This window comes from Pimephales promelas, chromosome 13 (genome assembly GCF_988280905.1).
Source record: "Pimephales promelas chromosome 13, fPimPro1.hap1.1, whole genome shotgun sequence".
Lineage (NCBI taxonomy): Eukaryota > Metazoa > Chordata > Actinopteri > Cypriniformes > Leuciscidae > Pimephales > Pimephales promelas.
The window spans coordinates 427055-445007 of NC_142781.1; the positions used below are offsets into that span (position 1 = coordinate 427055).

At 38.6% G+C, this 17953-nt stretch overlaps 1 protein-coding gene across 3 annotated transcripts; it reads left to right on the forward strand.

Moving 5' to 3' along the window:
• The first annotated feature begins 287 nt into the window (after positions 1-287).
• LOC120479278 (protein NLRC3) lies at positions 288-17149 on the forward strand. 3 transcript variants are annotated; one of them, XR_016145943.1, is made up of 5 exons: positions 288-394; positions 8292-8737; positions 13113-14996; positions 16780-16903; positions 17010-17149. XR_016145943.1 is itself a non-coding variant. In XM_089118274.1 (3 exons), the coding sequence occupies exons 2-3, from the start codon at positions 8310-8312 to the stop codon at positions 14998-15000; spliced, it is 2316 nt and encodes a 771-aa protein (XP_088974400.1). In that variant the 5' UTR covers positions 288-394; positions 8292-8309. The 3 variants fall into 3 exon arrangements, 2 of the variants coding, with proteins under 2 accessions (XP_088974400.1, XP_088974401.1); XM_089118274.1 differs by lacking the exons at positions 16780-16903; positions 17010-17149 and having other exon boundaries at positions 13113-15000; XM_089118275.1 differs by lacking the exons at positions 16780-16903; positions 17010-17149 and having other exon boundaries at positions 13116-15000.
• The last annotated feature ends 804 nt before the right edge of the window (positions 17150-17953 follow it).

Here is a 17953-nt window from a genome sequence, read left to right on the forward strand (position 1 = left end):
AACTAACCCTTTAAGTTGAAAGCAGAGAAATACATACACACACATGCAGACTTGTATATAAATTTATATATATATATATATAAATATAAATATATATATATATATATAAATATATATTTATTTACTAGAGTTATGTTCAGCAATAATAAATCTGTTTCAAGAACAGCTAATCAACAGACAGATTGTTATCTCTATATGGCTTCGCTTTAGCTGTGCGTTCCAAAGGTCCAAGTTACATAATAGCACACACATTATGTCCAAAGTCCTTACTGTTGTTAGGGAGTAGGGCACAGGGATGCTCACTTCCGTGTGGACTTGGCCCCATTGAAAGCGACGATTGATTCAGGCGAAATGTAAAGACGCATTTTGAGGACTTGAAAATTGACATATCACGGTAAGTTCAAGTATCAGATATCATGTCACATTGTACAGTGTTTGCTATCATCTAAACAAGCTGTTGTCATTATTGAGTTGTGATGCCTGTAAAATTACGTGACGACCAATTCTTCAGGAATATAATGTTCAAAGCACGGGCGTAATTTCCTATGGGGACAGGAACATGTCCCCCCACTTTTCAAAATCCCGCCCATGTCCCCCCACTTTCAAATTCGTTTGCTATGATTTTTTAACTGTACACCGTCAGCGTGACGGAGGAGCGGGACTGAGCACAACACAGCCGGGTCAGAATCACAATAAAGTGCCTTTGAGACTTCACAATTTCCGCAAAAAAATCTGAAATTTTCCATTTAACTTTACATGTTTTGTATTGAGGAGACTTTAGGCTGTGAGAAATGCAGATTGGTCAAGCTCCAGCAATTTTTCTAAATTAACTGCAAGCTGACAATCAGAAATTGATTTGAAGGTCCCTCCCACTACGCAAAGTCACCTGTGCTTGACGATTATTGACACAAATGTCACGCAATAATGATACATTATAAATTAATATGGTGAGTTTATGTATAAATACAAAATAAGTACTTGACAACTTAAGTATTTTTTACTTTTACTTTACTCTTTTACTGAAACTTCTTAAAACAAACTGTCTCAAAACATATCAAATAAATTATTTGCTAAAAAAAAGATAACTGGGAAATCAAAAACATAATATAAGCAAGGGTTCAACAATGACAATTCTTGTTAAAAACTGTAAAAATATTATTAGTTCTCAACTGTCTCAAAACAGTAAAACTTATTTTTAACTTCTAAATCTTTTTATTATTATTTATTATTAATATTGTAACAGAGTAGTACTATTAACTATTAGATTGTACATGACAGAATCCAACAAAGTCTGTTACTATAATACCGGTAATGATGTACTGGCACTCGTTGAATATGGTTGTGTATGCAATGTATTTTTCCCCTCTGGGCTTGCCGTAGAAAGTAATTTTTCAATTGTTGCACAAAAAATAAACCGTAAATAATCAGGCAAACATACTTTTATCTTGCTCTTTTTTTCTCCTATGTCATTTTCTTCATTCTATTTTCGGTACCAGAGGGATACGCCTTTTTTGTGACATGGTTTAACATTACCCTGAGTCCACGAATTGTCTACGCACGCGCGAGGAGTCAAGATTATGCGCATGGCAGACTTAAACGCTGGCAGACACAGCTGCAGTTGTAGGGAGGTATATTGATCATGAAAAAATTATGTTCTTGTCTGTAGTTATTCATTCGTATTCATTTGTGTCATTTGTTTAAGTTATCTAAAATTATATATTTTTCGACCTGATTAAGCAGCTGCTTAGTTCGCTTATGTCTCGGGGTGGCCCTGCTGACAATATACGAGCAAACCATTAAATATGTCCACCCTGTCATGGACAAATTAGAAGTAGAATAAATACATTTTCATTGCATAGTAAATTTAAAATGTAGATCTGCAGAAAGATAATGTGTCCCTTTCCCAACAAAACATTTTAGTTAATGGTCTTTTGATAATAATGAATTTCCTGCCTAAATATGTTTTGCCCTATAAAATATGCAATAGTTGCACATTCTTTTCTAAATAAAATCTAATAACAAAGTTATTTAGTCAAACTTTAAAACAATACTAACTGGGTCTCATTTGTTTACTAAGAAATCACACACAAGGTTTTGTTAATTTGTTAAAATAGTTAGTTTATTTTCATAAAAGAAGGAACATGACAGGGTGGAGAACTAGATGACAGGGTGGACAATTTCTTTAATGGGTGAACTAGAAGAGAACAGGAGCATTAAAGGCAAAATTAAAGTTAATTTTCTGCATCATGGATCAATCTGTAGATAGGGCTAACAGTCTTACTTTTCAGACTCAAATGAGAACAATTTTATGAAACAGACTTAAAGGTGCAAAACTTAAGTCTCTGAGTTTTTGCAGAACTACGCCCCCTCTGGCGTCAAGCGAAACTGCAACCAGAGGTGTGCGTGCTCATGGATCACACACACACACACACACACACACACACACATACTGTCTCTTTCTCTCTCACACATATGTAGGCTAGTGTACACTAGTTATAGACTCTTTAGACTTTTAATAATTAGTGTTTTATTTTTAAAGTTTGTGGGTCGTGTAAAAAACAAAAAAATCCATTATTTTGGGGATGAATTCTGGGAAATCTCCCTTATTTTCAATGCTCGAAGTTGACAGCTGGACTGGATGCCGTAAAAGTTTAATTTATCAACTTGCTCCGCTTAGTACGTCACCTTCTTCATTGCTCTGATTGGCTGTAGCGCTATCCAATTGCGTGCAGAGAGAATTTGAAAGACAACCGTTTATCCCGCCCCTCGGATTGAGCCCTGTCAATGAAGAGTTTCCAGACCCAACATCTTGATGTAGGTCTGGCATGCCAGGCTAGCGAAAAACTGCAATACATCGAAAATCCGCTAGAGGACGGTCCCAAAAGGGAGCAAATGTCCATATACCCCATGTTAAAATGTCCATTTTCACAGCATAAATTCATGTTTTTACAGTTGGGTCCCATGGACTTTTATTGTAATCTTCAATATGTTCCACGTGCCTAAAAACTGTGAGAGGGGTGAATTTTTTTCTAACTTGTTAGTTTAGGTCATATTTAGATATAAAATGTATGACAAATAAGGGGTATAATTTGAATTTATTGACAGGATAGCCCCTTGAGATGCAACATCTCATTTTCAAGGGGGTCCTAAAAACATAAGTAATTTACAACACAGACAACATAAGACACAACAACATTACAAAACAAGACTACAAAAAAAAAAAAAGCTCAACCTGCTTCTCACACTCTTGTGGGCTTCTACACCCAACATAGTTTCAGTAGTTAGTAGTTTCATTACAGAATCTCATCATCACATCATCATAATTTAAATCATCAACATAGAGCCAGGAAACAGCAAAATATCCTTAAGTGAATCTCAACCAAGGAAAAATAAATAAACAAATAAAATCAAAAACATAAACAGGTAATTTTAAGATAAGAGAATAGGCATAACCTAAAACGATTGAAAGAAGTAATAGATCTCAAAGAAACAGGAAGATTATTCCAGTCAGAAGGGGCTTTATACAGAAATGACCTACGTCCAGCTACACTAACAGTTTTTGGAACAAAGAAAAAGGGATGTTGCGAATGTCTAAGAGAATAAGGAGTTCTATATGGAATTAGCAGTTCATTCAAATAAGAAGGAGAAGCAAAGTAAACACATTTAAAAATAAACAAAACCCAATGAAATTGTCTTCTGGATTTAGGATGCAACCAATTAAGCAAATCATGCATATGGCAATGATGAGTACGATATGGACACCTTAACACAAATCTGCACAAAGAATTAAACACAACATTAAGAGGCTTAAGATAACTATCATAGGTGTTTTGGTAAACAATATCAGCATAATCAATAAGAGGAAATATTAGCTGAGAAACAATTATTTTCCTGTCTTGAAATGTAAAGCAATTAATTGAGCAATAAAGTAAACGCAGGCAATGATAAGATCTTTTAGTAATATAATCTATATGGGGCTTGAAAGAGAGTTCTGTGTCAATCCAGAGGCCAAGATATTTAAACGCACTAACTTTCTCAAGAGATAAGCCATCATCACCGATAATATTCAAATCAGACGTGTTCGAATGACCCAAACATCATACTGCAAGATTTCCTCTTATTTAGTGTAAGCATATTGTTATGGCACCATTCTTGAACCAAATTAAAGTCAAGTTGTAAAGAGTTCTGAATTTGTGATAGGTCAGAATTAGAGGTATAAATTACCGTGTCATCAGCATAAAGGTGCACCGAGCAGTTCAAACTAATCTGAGGTAAATCATTAATAAAAATAGAAAAAAGTAGTGGTCCAAGAGAGGAACCTTGTGGAACACCTTTTTAAACAATAACATAGTCTGACTGAAAACCTTGAAAAACAACACATTGACGTCTGTTATGAAGATAAGCATTAAACCAGAGAAGAGCATATCTAGTTAAACCAATGGAATACAACTTATCAAGAAGAAGATAATGATTAACCATATCAAAGGCCTTGGAAAAATCTATGAATATGGCACCTATTGCTTGGCCTTTGTCAATGGACGAGAACACATCATTAGTAAATTTTAACAGAGCGGTTGTAGTGGAAAAATTAGGTCTAAAGCCTGACTGAAATGGAGATAAAATGTGAGATGAATTAATAAATGATGATAGTTGATTAAATATTAACTTCTCAAAAATTTTGGCAATAGCACAAACAATAGAAATTGGCCGATAGTTATTTATTGACATCAGATGAATCTCCAGCTTTGAACAGTGGAGTAACTTTTGCACATTTCCATATAGACGAATAGAACAAGTAGTCAGTGACAAATTAAATAAGTCTGCTAGAGGATACATTAGAACATGTGCGGCATATTTAACAAATTTAGCTTCTAAATCATCAGGACCAGCACTACTATTTGTTTTTAGATCACAGATAACATAGTAGACTTCGACAGGCTTAATCCTCTTAAAAGAAAATGATCTATTAACAGAAATTGAGTTTAATGGTGCAGCAGTATAGGATTCAGACCACTGAGAATCACATATAGAGGAAAAATGTTGATTAAAAGCTTGAGAAATAAGTAAAGGATCAGAAATCATTTCATTATTAAATTTAATATTTTTAATCAAGCTTTTTTTAGTTTTATTTAACAGATTACTCAGCTGATTCCAAAACTGTTTAGGGTTATGAAAGTTTTGAGAAAGGCGATCTTTGAAATAATTAGCTTTTGCATTCCTTCTTTCCAATTTAGATAGGTTCCTCAGATGTCTGTATTTTTCCCAATCGATAGGATCTCTAGATATCCGGTAATTAGCCCATGCTTTATCTCTTTGCTTAAAGGGTTAGTTCACCCAAAAATGAAAATGAAGTCATTAATTACTCACCCCCATGCTGTACCAACCCCGTAAGACCTTCGTTCGTCTTCGGAACACAAATGAAGATATTTTTGATTAAATCTGAGAGCTGTATCACTACCACATTGGCTCCTAAAGGACTGCCTCTTGACGGCCCAGAAAGTCAATGAAGAAAATGTTTAAATATCCCAAGTGACTACCGTGGCTCAACTATATGTTTATCAAGCGAGGCGAATACTTTTTGTGCGAAAAAACAAACAAAAATAACGAGTTTATTCGACTATTTCTTTTCTTCCTTGTAGGCCAGTAACGAGATTTCCTTATATTTCCACGATGCATGCGCGAGAATTGCGATCTGCTTTACACTACTTCAGATCGCAATTCTCGCAAAATTCGAATATTCGTGCACACCCCTAGTATCGAGTCCTACCATTTGGCCTCTCCCTCTCTCCCCGTGTATTCACACGGCATATGCAGGTGGCACTGGAACCTGTACAACGAGAGGGCATGCTGATTCTCCCTTACCTGGACGATTGGCTGCTTTGTGCCAGATCACCTCAGCAAGTAGCCAACAACACAAAGCACCTACTGGAGCATGTTACTGTTTAGGACTGAGGCTAAACCTAGAGAAAAGCTGCCTTACTCCATGCCAGTCAATATGCTTTCTGGGATTGCATCTGGACTCCAGAATAATGAGGGCTACCCTTACAGCACGCAGGAGGCAAGCTATACAAGGAGCCATCGGTTGGTGCGGAAAAATCGGTGGTGGCTTTCCTTAAAGGAGCAGTACGTCTTAATCCACCGGTGCGGATAATGCATACTGGATCTTCAGATGGTGCTTAACAGTCTGCGTTTACTGCCTTATGAACCACTTGAACAGGCTGATATTAGAACTCTTTTGATGAAGACTGCTTTTCTCTTGGCTATAACTTTCTACCAGAAGAGTAGGTGAGCTTCATGCCCTCTCTGTGAGTCCACAGTGTCTCAGGTGGGGGCCTGAGGTTACACTTTGACCGAATCCAGCTTTCCGAACTAAGGTGTTGTCTGATGGCTTTGTGAACCAACCCAGCTTGCAGCATTTCATCAAGAGGCTTCTCAGACAGCCTTGTGTCCAGTGAGAGTATTGCATCAGTATGTGTTGAAGACCGCTTCATGGCGCATCACTGATCAGCTGTTTGTCCGTTTTGATGCTTGTCAGAGAGGCTCACCCCTGTCGAAGCAAAGGTTGTCTCATTGGGTGGTGGATACAGACATATGACTCGGCTGGTCAGACAGTTCTAGCGTCTGTTAAATGCCATTCAACCCGTCCGTGGCTACTTCTTGAGCAGCACTACGAGGGGTGCCCCTTTCTGAAATATGTGCAGCGGCTACATGGACGTCACCTTGCACGTTCACAAGATTCTACAGGATCAGTGTGGCCCCTATTCCTTTGGTCAGTTCTGTTGTGTTAGCGGTCAGTATCTAGGTGAGTGGTCCTCGTGACTTCGCCTTCCACTATGTTCGACCGTCTCTGGCGGTCTGTAATAGCGAAAAAGAACGCTGGTTACTGGTGTAACCTTGGTGCTATGAATAGTGGAAGACCACCAGAGTCTCTGGTCGCTCGGATTGAGAGAATGACTGCAGAGAACGACTGTGACGTGAACGGAGCGGATATAGCTCAATACGAGATTCTCGATATGGCTTGCAAGACGCGACTCCTTCCACTATGTTCGACCGTCTCTGTCGGTCTTCAACTATTCATAGAACCAAGGTTACACCAGTAACGGCGTTCTGACACCTGTCAGGCCATATATTAGTTTTAATATCGCAACTTTTTTGGCGACTGCCAAAACTAATTTTTGTCCCAGCAAAGCCCTATTTGACCAGTTATTGTGATCAATATGACTGCTGCGCATGATAAAGCCCCCTGAAATCTAAATTTTAGCTTTTAGTATGAAATCTTTTTTTAGCTTTTAGTATGAAACCGTGAAACTTCAAATAGGCTTTTATTTTCTCAAGGACCTTGTTTAAAATCCTGCCGCGCCACAGAGCGCCATTTATACAGTTTTATATTAAATGTACATTTATTAGTCTCAAATTGTCATTATGTATACTGACTTCACCCTGTGCTGCAATATACATCAGCTTCTCGTCCGGTGCGACCGCCTTTAGATTATTGACATTATTTATATGATTATTCTCAGGGTTATGTTACTCTATTGTATTTAAATAATTTTAAGTTAGGCTATGTGCTGAGAGCTCACCATGTGAGAAGTCTCCTATTCAGAGAATAATGACGTCCTGTAATAAGGTCCTGTGTCCTGAGTGTTCAAGGACAACGTTTGTGTACTTCAATTAATGTGTAGAAGATAATGTTCACAGAATTACATGTGACATTTTGAGTGAGTTGAGTTTATTTTCTTCATTTTTTATAGGCCTAATGCCTTTGAATAATGTAGGGAACATGAATCGCAATATATCGCAGAATCGAATCGCAATACTTGCTGTATCGCAATATAAGAATCGCAATAATATTGAATCGTGGGCCAAATATCGCAATACTATTGAATCGTCACATTTTTGCCAGTTCCCATCCCTAACATTTGTGTAGTTGTTGTGGAGTTACACTGATCATCTCATCATCATGTTGGACTGAGGGGTTTATAAGACAGCCGTGACATGTTCTGGTCAATAGTGTTCACTGTCCACAGAACAGTTTCAGGCTTTGCTGGATCTTCTCCATTGCGTTAGAACTGGTCTCTGTCGTCGATGGAAAGGTGCAGATTTAGGGCAGGTAATATTATAATAAGATCCCCTTCCTATGTCAGAAGGAGAGAAATCTGATCGGATAATTGTTCGACATGCTTGCAGAGAAAGGCGAAAGGGAGTCAATCACAGTATTAGTATGGTGTTCCTAATAATCCTCAGTGTATATTTAAAGTTTTGTGTTTGTTCTCTTGTGTTTCCATATGCAGGTCTGAAGTCAGTTTCTCATGATGGAGAACAGAGAGAGATCTTCATCTCCAGACCCCAGCTGTGTGTCTATGAAGAGTGACAGATCCATGGGTCATCCTCCTAATATCAGTGATGAAGCAGTGACCTCTGACCCCAGCTGTGTGTCTATGAAGAGTGACAGATCCATGGGTCATCCTCTTAAATTCAGTGATGAAGCAGTGACCTCTGACCCCAGCTGTGTGTCTATGAAGAGTAACAGATCCATGAGTCCTCCTCCTAATATCAGTGATGAAGCAGTGACCTCTGACCCCAGCTATGTGTCTATGAAGAGTAACAGATCCATGAGTCCTCCTCCTAATATCAGTGATGAAGCAGTGACCTCTGACCCCAGCTGTGTGTCTATGAAGAGTAACAGATCCATGAGTCCTCCTAATATCAGTGATGAAGCAGTGACCTCTGACCCCAGGTGAGATATAATCCAGTTTTAAGCCCGATACACACCAAGCCGACGCCAACTTCCAGATTATCCAGATCATTAATAATATTCTCTTTAATATATGATATATATCGCACTGGATGCACACAGAGAGACGAGTTCAGTTTTTATTTCTGATTTCTCCTCAAATCTGTGGACAAACGTTCAGTGATGGAGAATGAACTGTGACCTCAATGTCCAGATATAAGAAACTTATTGTCTATCAGGATCTCTGGTGTCAGATTGAGGATGAGGATTTGGTGTCTTCCTCATTTCTTAAATCTGTTAGTGAGTTTGTTCCTGGTCTCTCATCTTTAGCTGTGATGGGAAATTAACTTTATTATACAGACATAATTATACAGAAAACACAAGATTGACATCTGTATTGATTAGGGATGTCCTTATACCACTATTTCACTTCCGATACCGATGCCGCAGCTTTGGCTATTTGCAGATACCGATATCAATCCGATATTTTTATTTTATTCTTGATCTAATACTACTAATAATAAAATATAAGGAAGCACTTTGGTCAATTAGCCACCTAAAAACATCTCATCAAATGGAGAACACTATACAGTGATGTGAATAATTTAACACCCATGCTAAAGTTGCCTAAAAAGAGGAATAAAAAAATAATCTTTCGGGAATTGATCTTATTGCCTTAATTTAAAAAAATGAGGAAAAATCCAACCTTTAAGGACACCAATTTTCTTTGTGTATGAATAATGTATCATAAATAAATAAATGTTCTTCCTTAAAATACAGGGTGCACAAGTCAGGACACCTCTGTGTTAAATTCCCATAGAGTCAGGCAGATTTATATTTTTAAAGGCCACTTATTTCATGGATTCAGGATAAAATGCATCCTGATAAAGTTCCCTTAAAATATCCACCTGAATTAACTGGCCTTTAAAAATATAAATCTGCCTGACTCTATGGGAATTTAACATAGGGGTGTCCTGACTTGTGCACCCTGTATTTTAAGGAAGAACATTTATTTATTTATGATACATTATTTATACACAAAGAAAATTGGTGTCCCTAAAGGTTGGATTTTTCCTCTTTTTTCAAATTAAGGCATTAACATCAATTTCCAAAAGATGTTTTTTTTATTCCTCTTTTTAGGCAACTTTAGCATGGGTGTCCAAACTTATTCACATCACTTTATAGTCTACAACAACAGTTGATTATGAAAGACTGCCACCCTTTATTCAAACACTACAAAAAATAATAATACAGGTACTTCAGTACTTAAAGCACCAACAGGTTTAAAGTTAATCATTAACAAGATTTAAAATTACCCATTGGGCCGTGTACTTTTGCGTCCATTTTAACCCGTAATTTAAAAACGAAAAATTAACGGTTGTTGTATTTTTAAAACGCAAAGTTTGAATTTGAACTCTAGACACACCAAATGCTGTGCAAAAAAATAAATATTGCGTGTTTTTTTTCTTTTAGATTTAACATTTAACCCTCATGTGGTGTTCGGGTCAATTTGACCCGGAGAAGATTTTCTTTTTCCCGAAAATACTAGTTAATGTTATCGCTTTGGACTGAAACTTAGTGACTTTGTTGACAAACGGTATAACTAAATCTCATTTGTTTGTTTTTTTATTTTTTTATTTTTTTGTGGGAGTTTTGTTACGTACCTTGTTACACTTGTGGTGTTCCCGGTCAAAAATGACCGGCCTATAAAAAATAGCTTATAAATCACTCATTATACCATATTTTCACCCAATCTTGTATTCAATCTTTTTATCAACTTGTTCTCTTTCAATTAGGACTAGTTTTATATTTCTGTTTGCATCTGATTAATCGTGGGCCTAATTTATCCGAGAGTAGGCATGGTCAAAAATGGTCACAATGGCTGACCATTAAAAGTGAATCGGAGAGACTGAAAATAACAGAACAATTTAGTTTTCAGGAGCATGTTCATTATTTTCATTTACACATATAAGCATGTGTGCTTGCAAACATCGAGCCCTTGGACCTGTGCATGTATCGATACATTTATACACACGCAACTCAGGCACACACACGTTACAACACACAAACTTTGAGTATTACACACATTCTTTTCCACAGAGAGAAATTTGATCCTACCCTAACCTGCATCTAATATACATTTATCCATTTGACATAATCACACACACACACAAACTGGCCGTGACTGCAGTGATCCGGCTTCAAAAGAATCTTTCTTTCATGTTTCATCACAGCTTCCAGACAAAATATTATGACATTTTGTTTTGGAACTGTGAGGTTCTCACCATAGACAGTAAAAGAAAAAATGGACAGAGCCATCTCATGACAAGTGAAGCCCATGTTTAGCGTTTTTTTTTTTTAGCACTTCCGTTCCTGACGCGCAGACTCAAACAGAGCTTGATGACGTAGGAGCAACCCGTCTGTCTTCTAATGGCTATGGCATGAGAAATCTGAATCATTTCCTTCCCAAAGTCGCAGAGGCGCAGAGTATGTTATGTTTTGAAGATACTCGACAAATGACGTTTTGGCTTAATTGTGTGTGTTGTTGATGTTCGTTCAAGCGAGAAAGAGAACTTCTGGCGCACGGTCTGTGCATGCGCATTATACTGGCGCGCGTCTTTCTGAGAGTCACATTCAGGACATTTACAGGCAGCGCGAAAAATGTGTTAGTTTCAAATCGGTAAAATTAAATCTGTAAAATAGACGTAACGAGTGGCACATTGTTACAGTGGAGGCTCCCACTCCGCCTCCTCTCCGCCACCAGAGGGAGCCTTCACCGGAGTATTGATCATTGGCTTTGAACTCAAATTCCCATCATGCCTCATACCTGGAACTGATTGCGTCACACACCTGCATTGCATTTACACACACACATAAAAGCCACCTTCACACACCACATCTCTGTGAAGTCTTGATTTGCCCCAGTGATCATTTCTGAGCGGTTATCCCCTGTTTCTGGTTTTGACTTTGGACTGTTTGACTATTCTACGAGTGATCTCTGCCTGGCCTGATCTTGGACTGTCTTTGGATTGTGTTTATTGCTGCCTGCCCAGAACTCTGCCTGTTATCTGGATTATCCCATCGCTCTGCCTGCATTGCTCTGTCTGCCTCGATTTGACCCTGCCTGTACGACATTGTTTAATAAAGCTGCAAATGGATTCTTCCGTGTTCCGTGAGTCATTACACACATAACGTGAAGTAACATGGCATTTTATTTTGTTTGAAATTTACGTTAACTTGTCTGGTCGGACAACTAACTCTTCTACTTGTCCTATAAAAAATCCACTTGTCCCAGACAAGCGGACAAGCCTTATTGTTGAGGCCTGACACTCAAAAAATAGGCCTATGATTATTCAGATGCTAATCAAAATATAAAACCAGTCCTAATTGAAAGAGAACATGTTGACAAAAAGATTGAATCCAAGATTGGGTGAAAATATGGTATAATGACTGATTTATAAGGTTTTTTTATGGGCTGCTCATTTTTGACCGGGAACACCAGAGGTGTTATAGGGTTTTGAACACCACATGAGGGGTAAAATATTCATTAATTAATACTGAAAAAAGATTTTACTGGTTTTCTAAGGCCAAACCTGGAAATGATATTTTTCTCACAGTGCTAATGAGAAGAGCCATGTCTCTGGAACCATACAGAGAGGTGATTTAGGCTATAGGTGATTTAGGCCAATAATGATAAATAAATGTGTCTGAAAAAATAACGATACATTTGAATTGTTTATTAATAAACGAGTGTTTTCTAAATCAGTGTGGGCTGGAAATATATCTCCATCTCCGCTGTAAAGCGAATGCGCCTTTAGAGAGAATTTCATAGCTACAGATTAATCAGAAGGTTTCCAACCTGTATTACGACTGACATTTGATGAATTGCTTTGTTCCTTTTCGGGATAAAAGCGTTTTCTAGACTAAATGTAGGCTAATAATAGTGATGACAATTATCATTTGCTTTTTTAAATATAAATTAGTTCAAGACTGTGATATGTTTTGTCTTAGGCTATTTCTATCCACCCGCCCGAACCCATTTTTGCCATAGATTGGAAAACTGCCCAATCTGGCAACCCTACTGTTATCGCGTGACAGGCTGCGCCACTTAACTGGATGTCACAGCAAGGGACATGTTCATATTCCAGCCTTTAGGCGATGGTTAAGCTTGATTTTTCCCATGGTTTGTGTTGGATAGGGATCAGATCATATTTTTTCCCCCTTCTGATCTAGCATTGTGGGCCATTATCGGCACGATACCGATGATGTGGATCGGATCGGGACATCCCTAGTATTGATTGACTATATTTTATTTATAGATTTAAATCATTTATTTTAATCAAATCATCTTCTTATTGTCCCATTTGTGTTGTTTCAGCAGAGTGGATAGAGATGATCAAACTGGAGATTCTCCTCAACCAGTGAATGATGAACTACAGAGAGTCAAAGACCGACACAAAACCAGCATGAAGAGCAAGTATGAGAGATTATTTGAGGGAATGAATCTCCAAGAGAATGAAACCCTCCTGAACAGGATCTACACACAGCTCTACATCATAGAGGGAGAGAGAGGAGGAGTGAATGAAGAACATGAGGTTTTACAGATGGAGAAATCAGCCAGAACACAACACTCACAAGACACTCCAATCCACTGCAATGACATCTTTAAAGCCTCTCCTGAACCAGGACGCCAGGAGAAACAGCAGATCAAGACTGTTCTTACTAAAGGCATCGCTGGAATCGGGAAAACCGTCTCTGTGCAGAAGTTCATTCTGGACTGGGCCGAGGGGAAAGACCATCAGGATGTAGATTTCATGTTTGTGCTTCCATTTCGAGAGCTGAACTTGATCCGAGATCATCAGTACAGTCTTCACAGACTTCTGCTGGACTTTCATCCTGAACTTCAAGATCTGGACTCAAAGATGTATGAGGAGTGTAGAGTTGTGTTGATCTTTGATGGTCTGGATGAAAGCAGAATCCCACTGATGTTTTCAGACGCTCAGGAAGTTTCTGATGTGACTGAGTCTTCATCAGTGGGTGTGTTGATGTCAAACCTCATGAAAGGAGATCTGCTTCCCTCGGCTCTCATCTGGATCACCTCCAGACCAGCAGCAGCCAATCAGATCCCCTCCAAATACATCCACCGTCTGACAGAGATTCAGGGATTCAGTGATCCTCAGAAGGAGGAATATTTCAGGAAGAGAATCAGTGACGAGCATCAAGCCAGCAGAATCATCTCTCACATCAGAAGAGCAAGAAGCCTCCACATCATGTGCCACATACCCGTCTTCTGCTGGATCTCCTCCACTGTGCTTCAGAAGCTCCTGGAAGAAGATCTGAGTGCAGAAATCCCTCAAACTCTGACTGAAATGTACATCCACTTCCTGCTGATTCAGATCCACATGAGGAATCAGAAGTATGAAGAGAGAGATCCAGAGAAACTCCTGCGCTCCAACAGAGAAGTGATTGTGAAACTTGCTGAAGTGGCTTTCCATCAGCTGATGAAGGGCAATGTGATGTTCTACGAGGAGGACCTGAGAGAGAGCGGCATAGACGTCACTGACGCCGCAGTGCATTCTGGGATTTGCACTGAGATCTTTAAGGAGGAATCTGTGATTCATCAGAGGAAAGTCTACAGCTTCATTCATCTGAGCGTCCAGGAGTTTCTCGGTGCTTTCTATCTGTTTTACTCGTATATGATCAAGAACAAGGAACCGCTGTATAAATTCAAATTTTCCAGATTTGACTCTCTGTATGATCTACCAACACCAGCAGAATATGAAGTCTCTCTATATAATCTACTAAGATCAGCAGTAGATAAAGCCCTCAGGAGTGCTGATGGACGTCTGGATCTGTTCCTGCGGTTCCTGCTGGGCGTCTCACTGGAGTCCAATCAGAGACTCTTACAGGATCTACTGACACACACAGAGAACAGCTCAGAGGACATCAGGAGAATCACACAGGACGTTCTACAGATGATCAAAGATGAGCGGAGTATTAATCGTCTCTCAGCAGATCAATCCATCAATCTGTTCCTCTGTCTGCTGGAAGTGAAAGATCAGACTCTGTCCAGAGAGATTCAGGAGTTTGTGAAATCAGACAAACACTCAAAGGAGAAACTCTCTCCGTCTCACTGCTCAACAATCTCCTTCATGCTTCAGATCTCAGAGCCGCTGGATGAGCTGAACCTCAAGAAATACAACACATCAGATGAGGGCAGAAGAAGACTGATACCAGCTGTGGTCAACTGCAGAAAAGCTCTGTGAGTGTTCATTATTAAAGCTCTTCTGTAGCCAATCATTTATCCCTTAAAACTCATCTTTGATCAACAAAATTACATATTTAAATGTGTTTTCCTGTGGAAATAGCTTTCCTCTTAAAATAGCTTGAATGCCACTCTACACCATTGCTTCATTTAGTATACGCTGATCTATGAATATGCTAATTAGCCCTGCCTCCACTCACTCCAGCTCACAGTAGGGCTGCACGATTATAAAATCATAATTATTGATTATCCCCTTGAGATTGTAATCGTGATTATTAATTACGATTATCACATTTACATTGAATGATGTTTTGTATAATCATTATTGGTTCTCAACTCATTTTTTCCATATGGTCATCAAGCCATGGCCCACTTTTGTTCAGTTCTACTTTTTATTTTATATATATATATATATATATATATATATATATATATATATATATATATATATATATAAGCCTATTATAATACATTTGTTTACACAAAAATTGTTGACACACAAACACACACACTGTCCCCTTTTACTGAACATGCACATAAATTGTAATAATATGACTAATACTGATAAATAAACAGTAGGCCTATGAGGTTCAGCTCTTAAATATCAGTCCCAAACTAGTTTTTGTTAATTCAATGTTGGATTGAGCAACCAGTCATTTAATAATATACAAAATACCCCAAAGTGAAAATAAAGTGGCATTTTGGGGTTATGGAAACAACAGTTACCATGGTGACACAATACTAACAAGAACTGTTAATGAAACATGGAAACTGCTCCTGATGAACAGAATGAACATCATTCCTGCATGCTAATCCTTCTCAGCGAACACATGACGCACCAGTAACGTGATTTATTGGGATTTTACTTTTATTTTGTGATTTACTAATTTACAACGTAACAATGTTTCATGCTCGTAGTTTCTTCAGTGCTTTATATACAGTGAGGCGATACACGGCGTGTGAAGAATGTGTGCTACTAGCGTGTGTTTGTGACACGTCCGACGATCTTCGTTTTGCGTTGCGTGGAGAGATGAACGAGACTGGGCAACAGAAATTACTCGGGCCAGATTTGATTCTGCATGAATAAAAAGTCAAATGAACAGTGGCATACTGCGGGGTTTCAGTCAGGGCCTTCAGCTACGATCTCCCGCTCGTTTGTTAAATAAGAGGCGTTCTAGCACTGAAATGTGTTTTTAAATCAAGCTGCTGAGTGCCGGCTGCCGCTGCTATCAGTGACGCGGATACAGTGTTCTCTATCTCTTTTAGCTCGTGCACAGTCTTCACTCGGACGCGCACTTTAGTCTATCCCTAACGCCGTGGCGAAGACTCTATTCGTTACGGTGAAATCACAAAACAAAATGCACACAAACATGTGGTTTGGTCCCAGTATAGCTGGTCCCAGTATAGCTCATAAACCCAGAGTCTCGATCGCCTCCCGATGGCTGGTCCCAGTATAGATTTAGTTTTTTGTAATATATACTGCTTCAGTTTTGAATAACTATGCTATGGCCAAGGGAACCCTATGGACAATGAGTCAAGCTGTTCATCCACCAATGTGGACTACTTCTCCACAACAACCACATATTTCACAATATTTGACTTTATTTTGTCTTTTTATTGCCAATTATTTATTTCATCTATTTTTTCTGGTTTTTAAGCTGCTACTGATACTCCTTTAAACAAAAGCACCCTGAACCCCAACTTATTGTGCAGTGTTTCCTCTCTTCTAGTCTTGTTGGCTGTAATCTCACTGACCAGGATTGTGAAATTGTGTCATCAGCTCTACAATCCTCAAACTCTGTCCTGAGAGAGCTGGATCTGAGTAAAAATGACCTGCGGGATTCAGGAGTGAAGATTATTTCTGATGGACTGAAAAGCCCAAACTGTCAGCTGCAGATACTGAGGTATTTAAGAACATATGAGAGATTATTTACAGTCTGCCAGTTATAATATTGATGTGTGTTTGTAGATGGTCTGACTGTGTGTGTGTGTGTGTGTGTGTGTCTGTAGGTTGTCTGGCTGTATGGTGACAGAGGAAGGCTGTGGTTATGTGTCTTCAACTCTGAGTTCAAACCCATCACACCTGAGAGAGCTGGATCTGAGTAACAATGACCTGCAGGATTCAGGAGTGAAGATTATTTCTGATGGACTGAAAAGCCCAAACTGTCGGCTGCAGATACTGAGGTATTTAAGAACATATGAGAGATTATTTACAGTCTGCCGGTTATAATGTTGATGTGTGTTTGTAGATGGTCTGACTGTGTGTGTCTGTAGGTTGTCTGGCTGTATGGTGACAGAGGAAGGCTGTGGTTATGTGTCTTCAGCTCTGAGTTCAAACCCATCACACCTGAGAGAGCTGGATCTGAGCTACAATCACCCAGGAGACTCAGGCGTGAAGCTGCTCTCTGACAAACTGAAGGATCCAAACTACACATTTCAGATACTCAAGTATGTGTGACAATATATATAACCTTTATTTAAACAGGAAATGTCGCGTTGAGACAGTCTCTTTTACAAGGGAGTCCTGTATAGCAACATTTTCAACATGAGCTGAAAAACAACACGTTACGTAAATTAAAATACAATAAAGATTTACTCAAAGTTTACAAAATTTACACAGAAAAAAAAGCAATAAGTTTAAAATGTAAAAACAAACCAAATACAGACTAAAAGTCGAGATCTACCTACCATTAATAAAAACAAGTGCATATGTCCGTCAGCATGTCATATATTATTTTTTATAAAGCAGCTAGGGAAATTAGCGCACCAATCTTAAGCCTAGACTGGAGTTCAAAGGGCAGAAAGACTCCTCTTTCCTGCTTCTGTCCTCATCCTTGGTACCTTACAAAGTAGTCCGTTGTTATATCTTAAATATGTACTTTGATTATGAACACATTTTAAACAGATATAAGAAGGCAAAAGACCTAAAATAGTTTTATAAATAAAAATGTGCC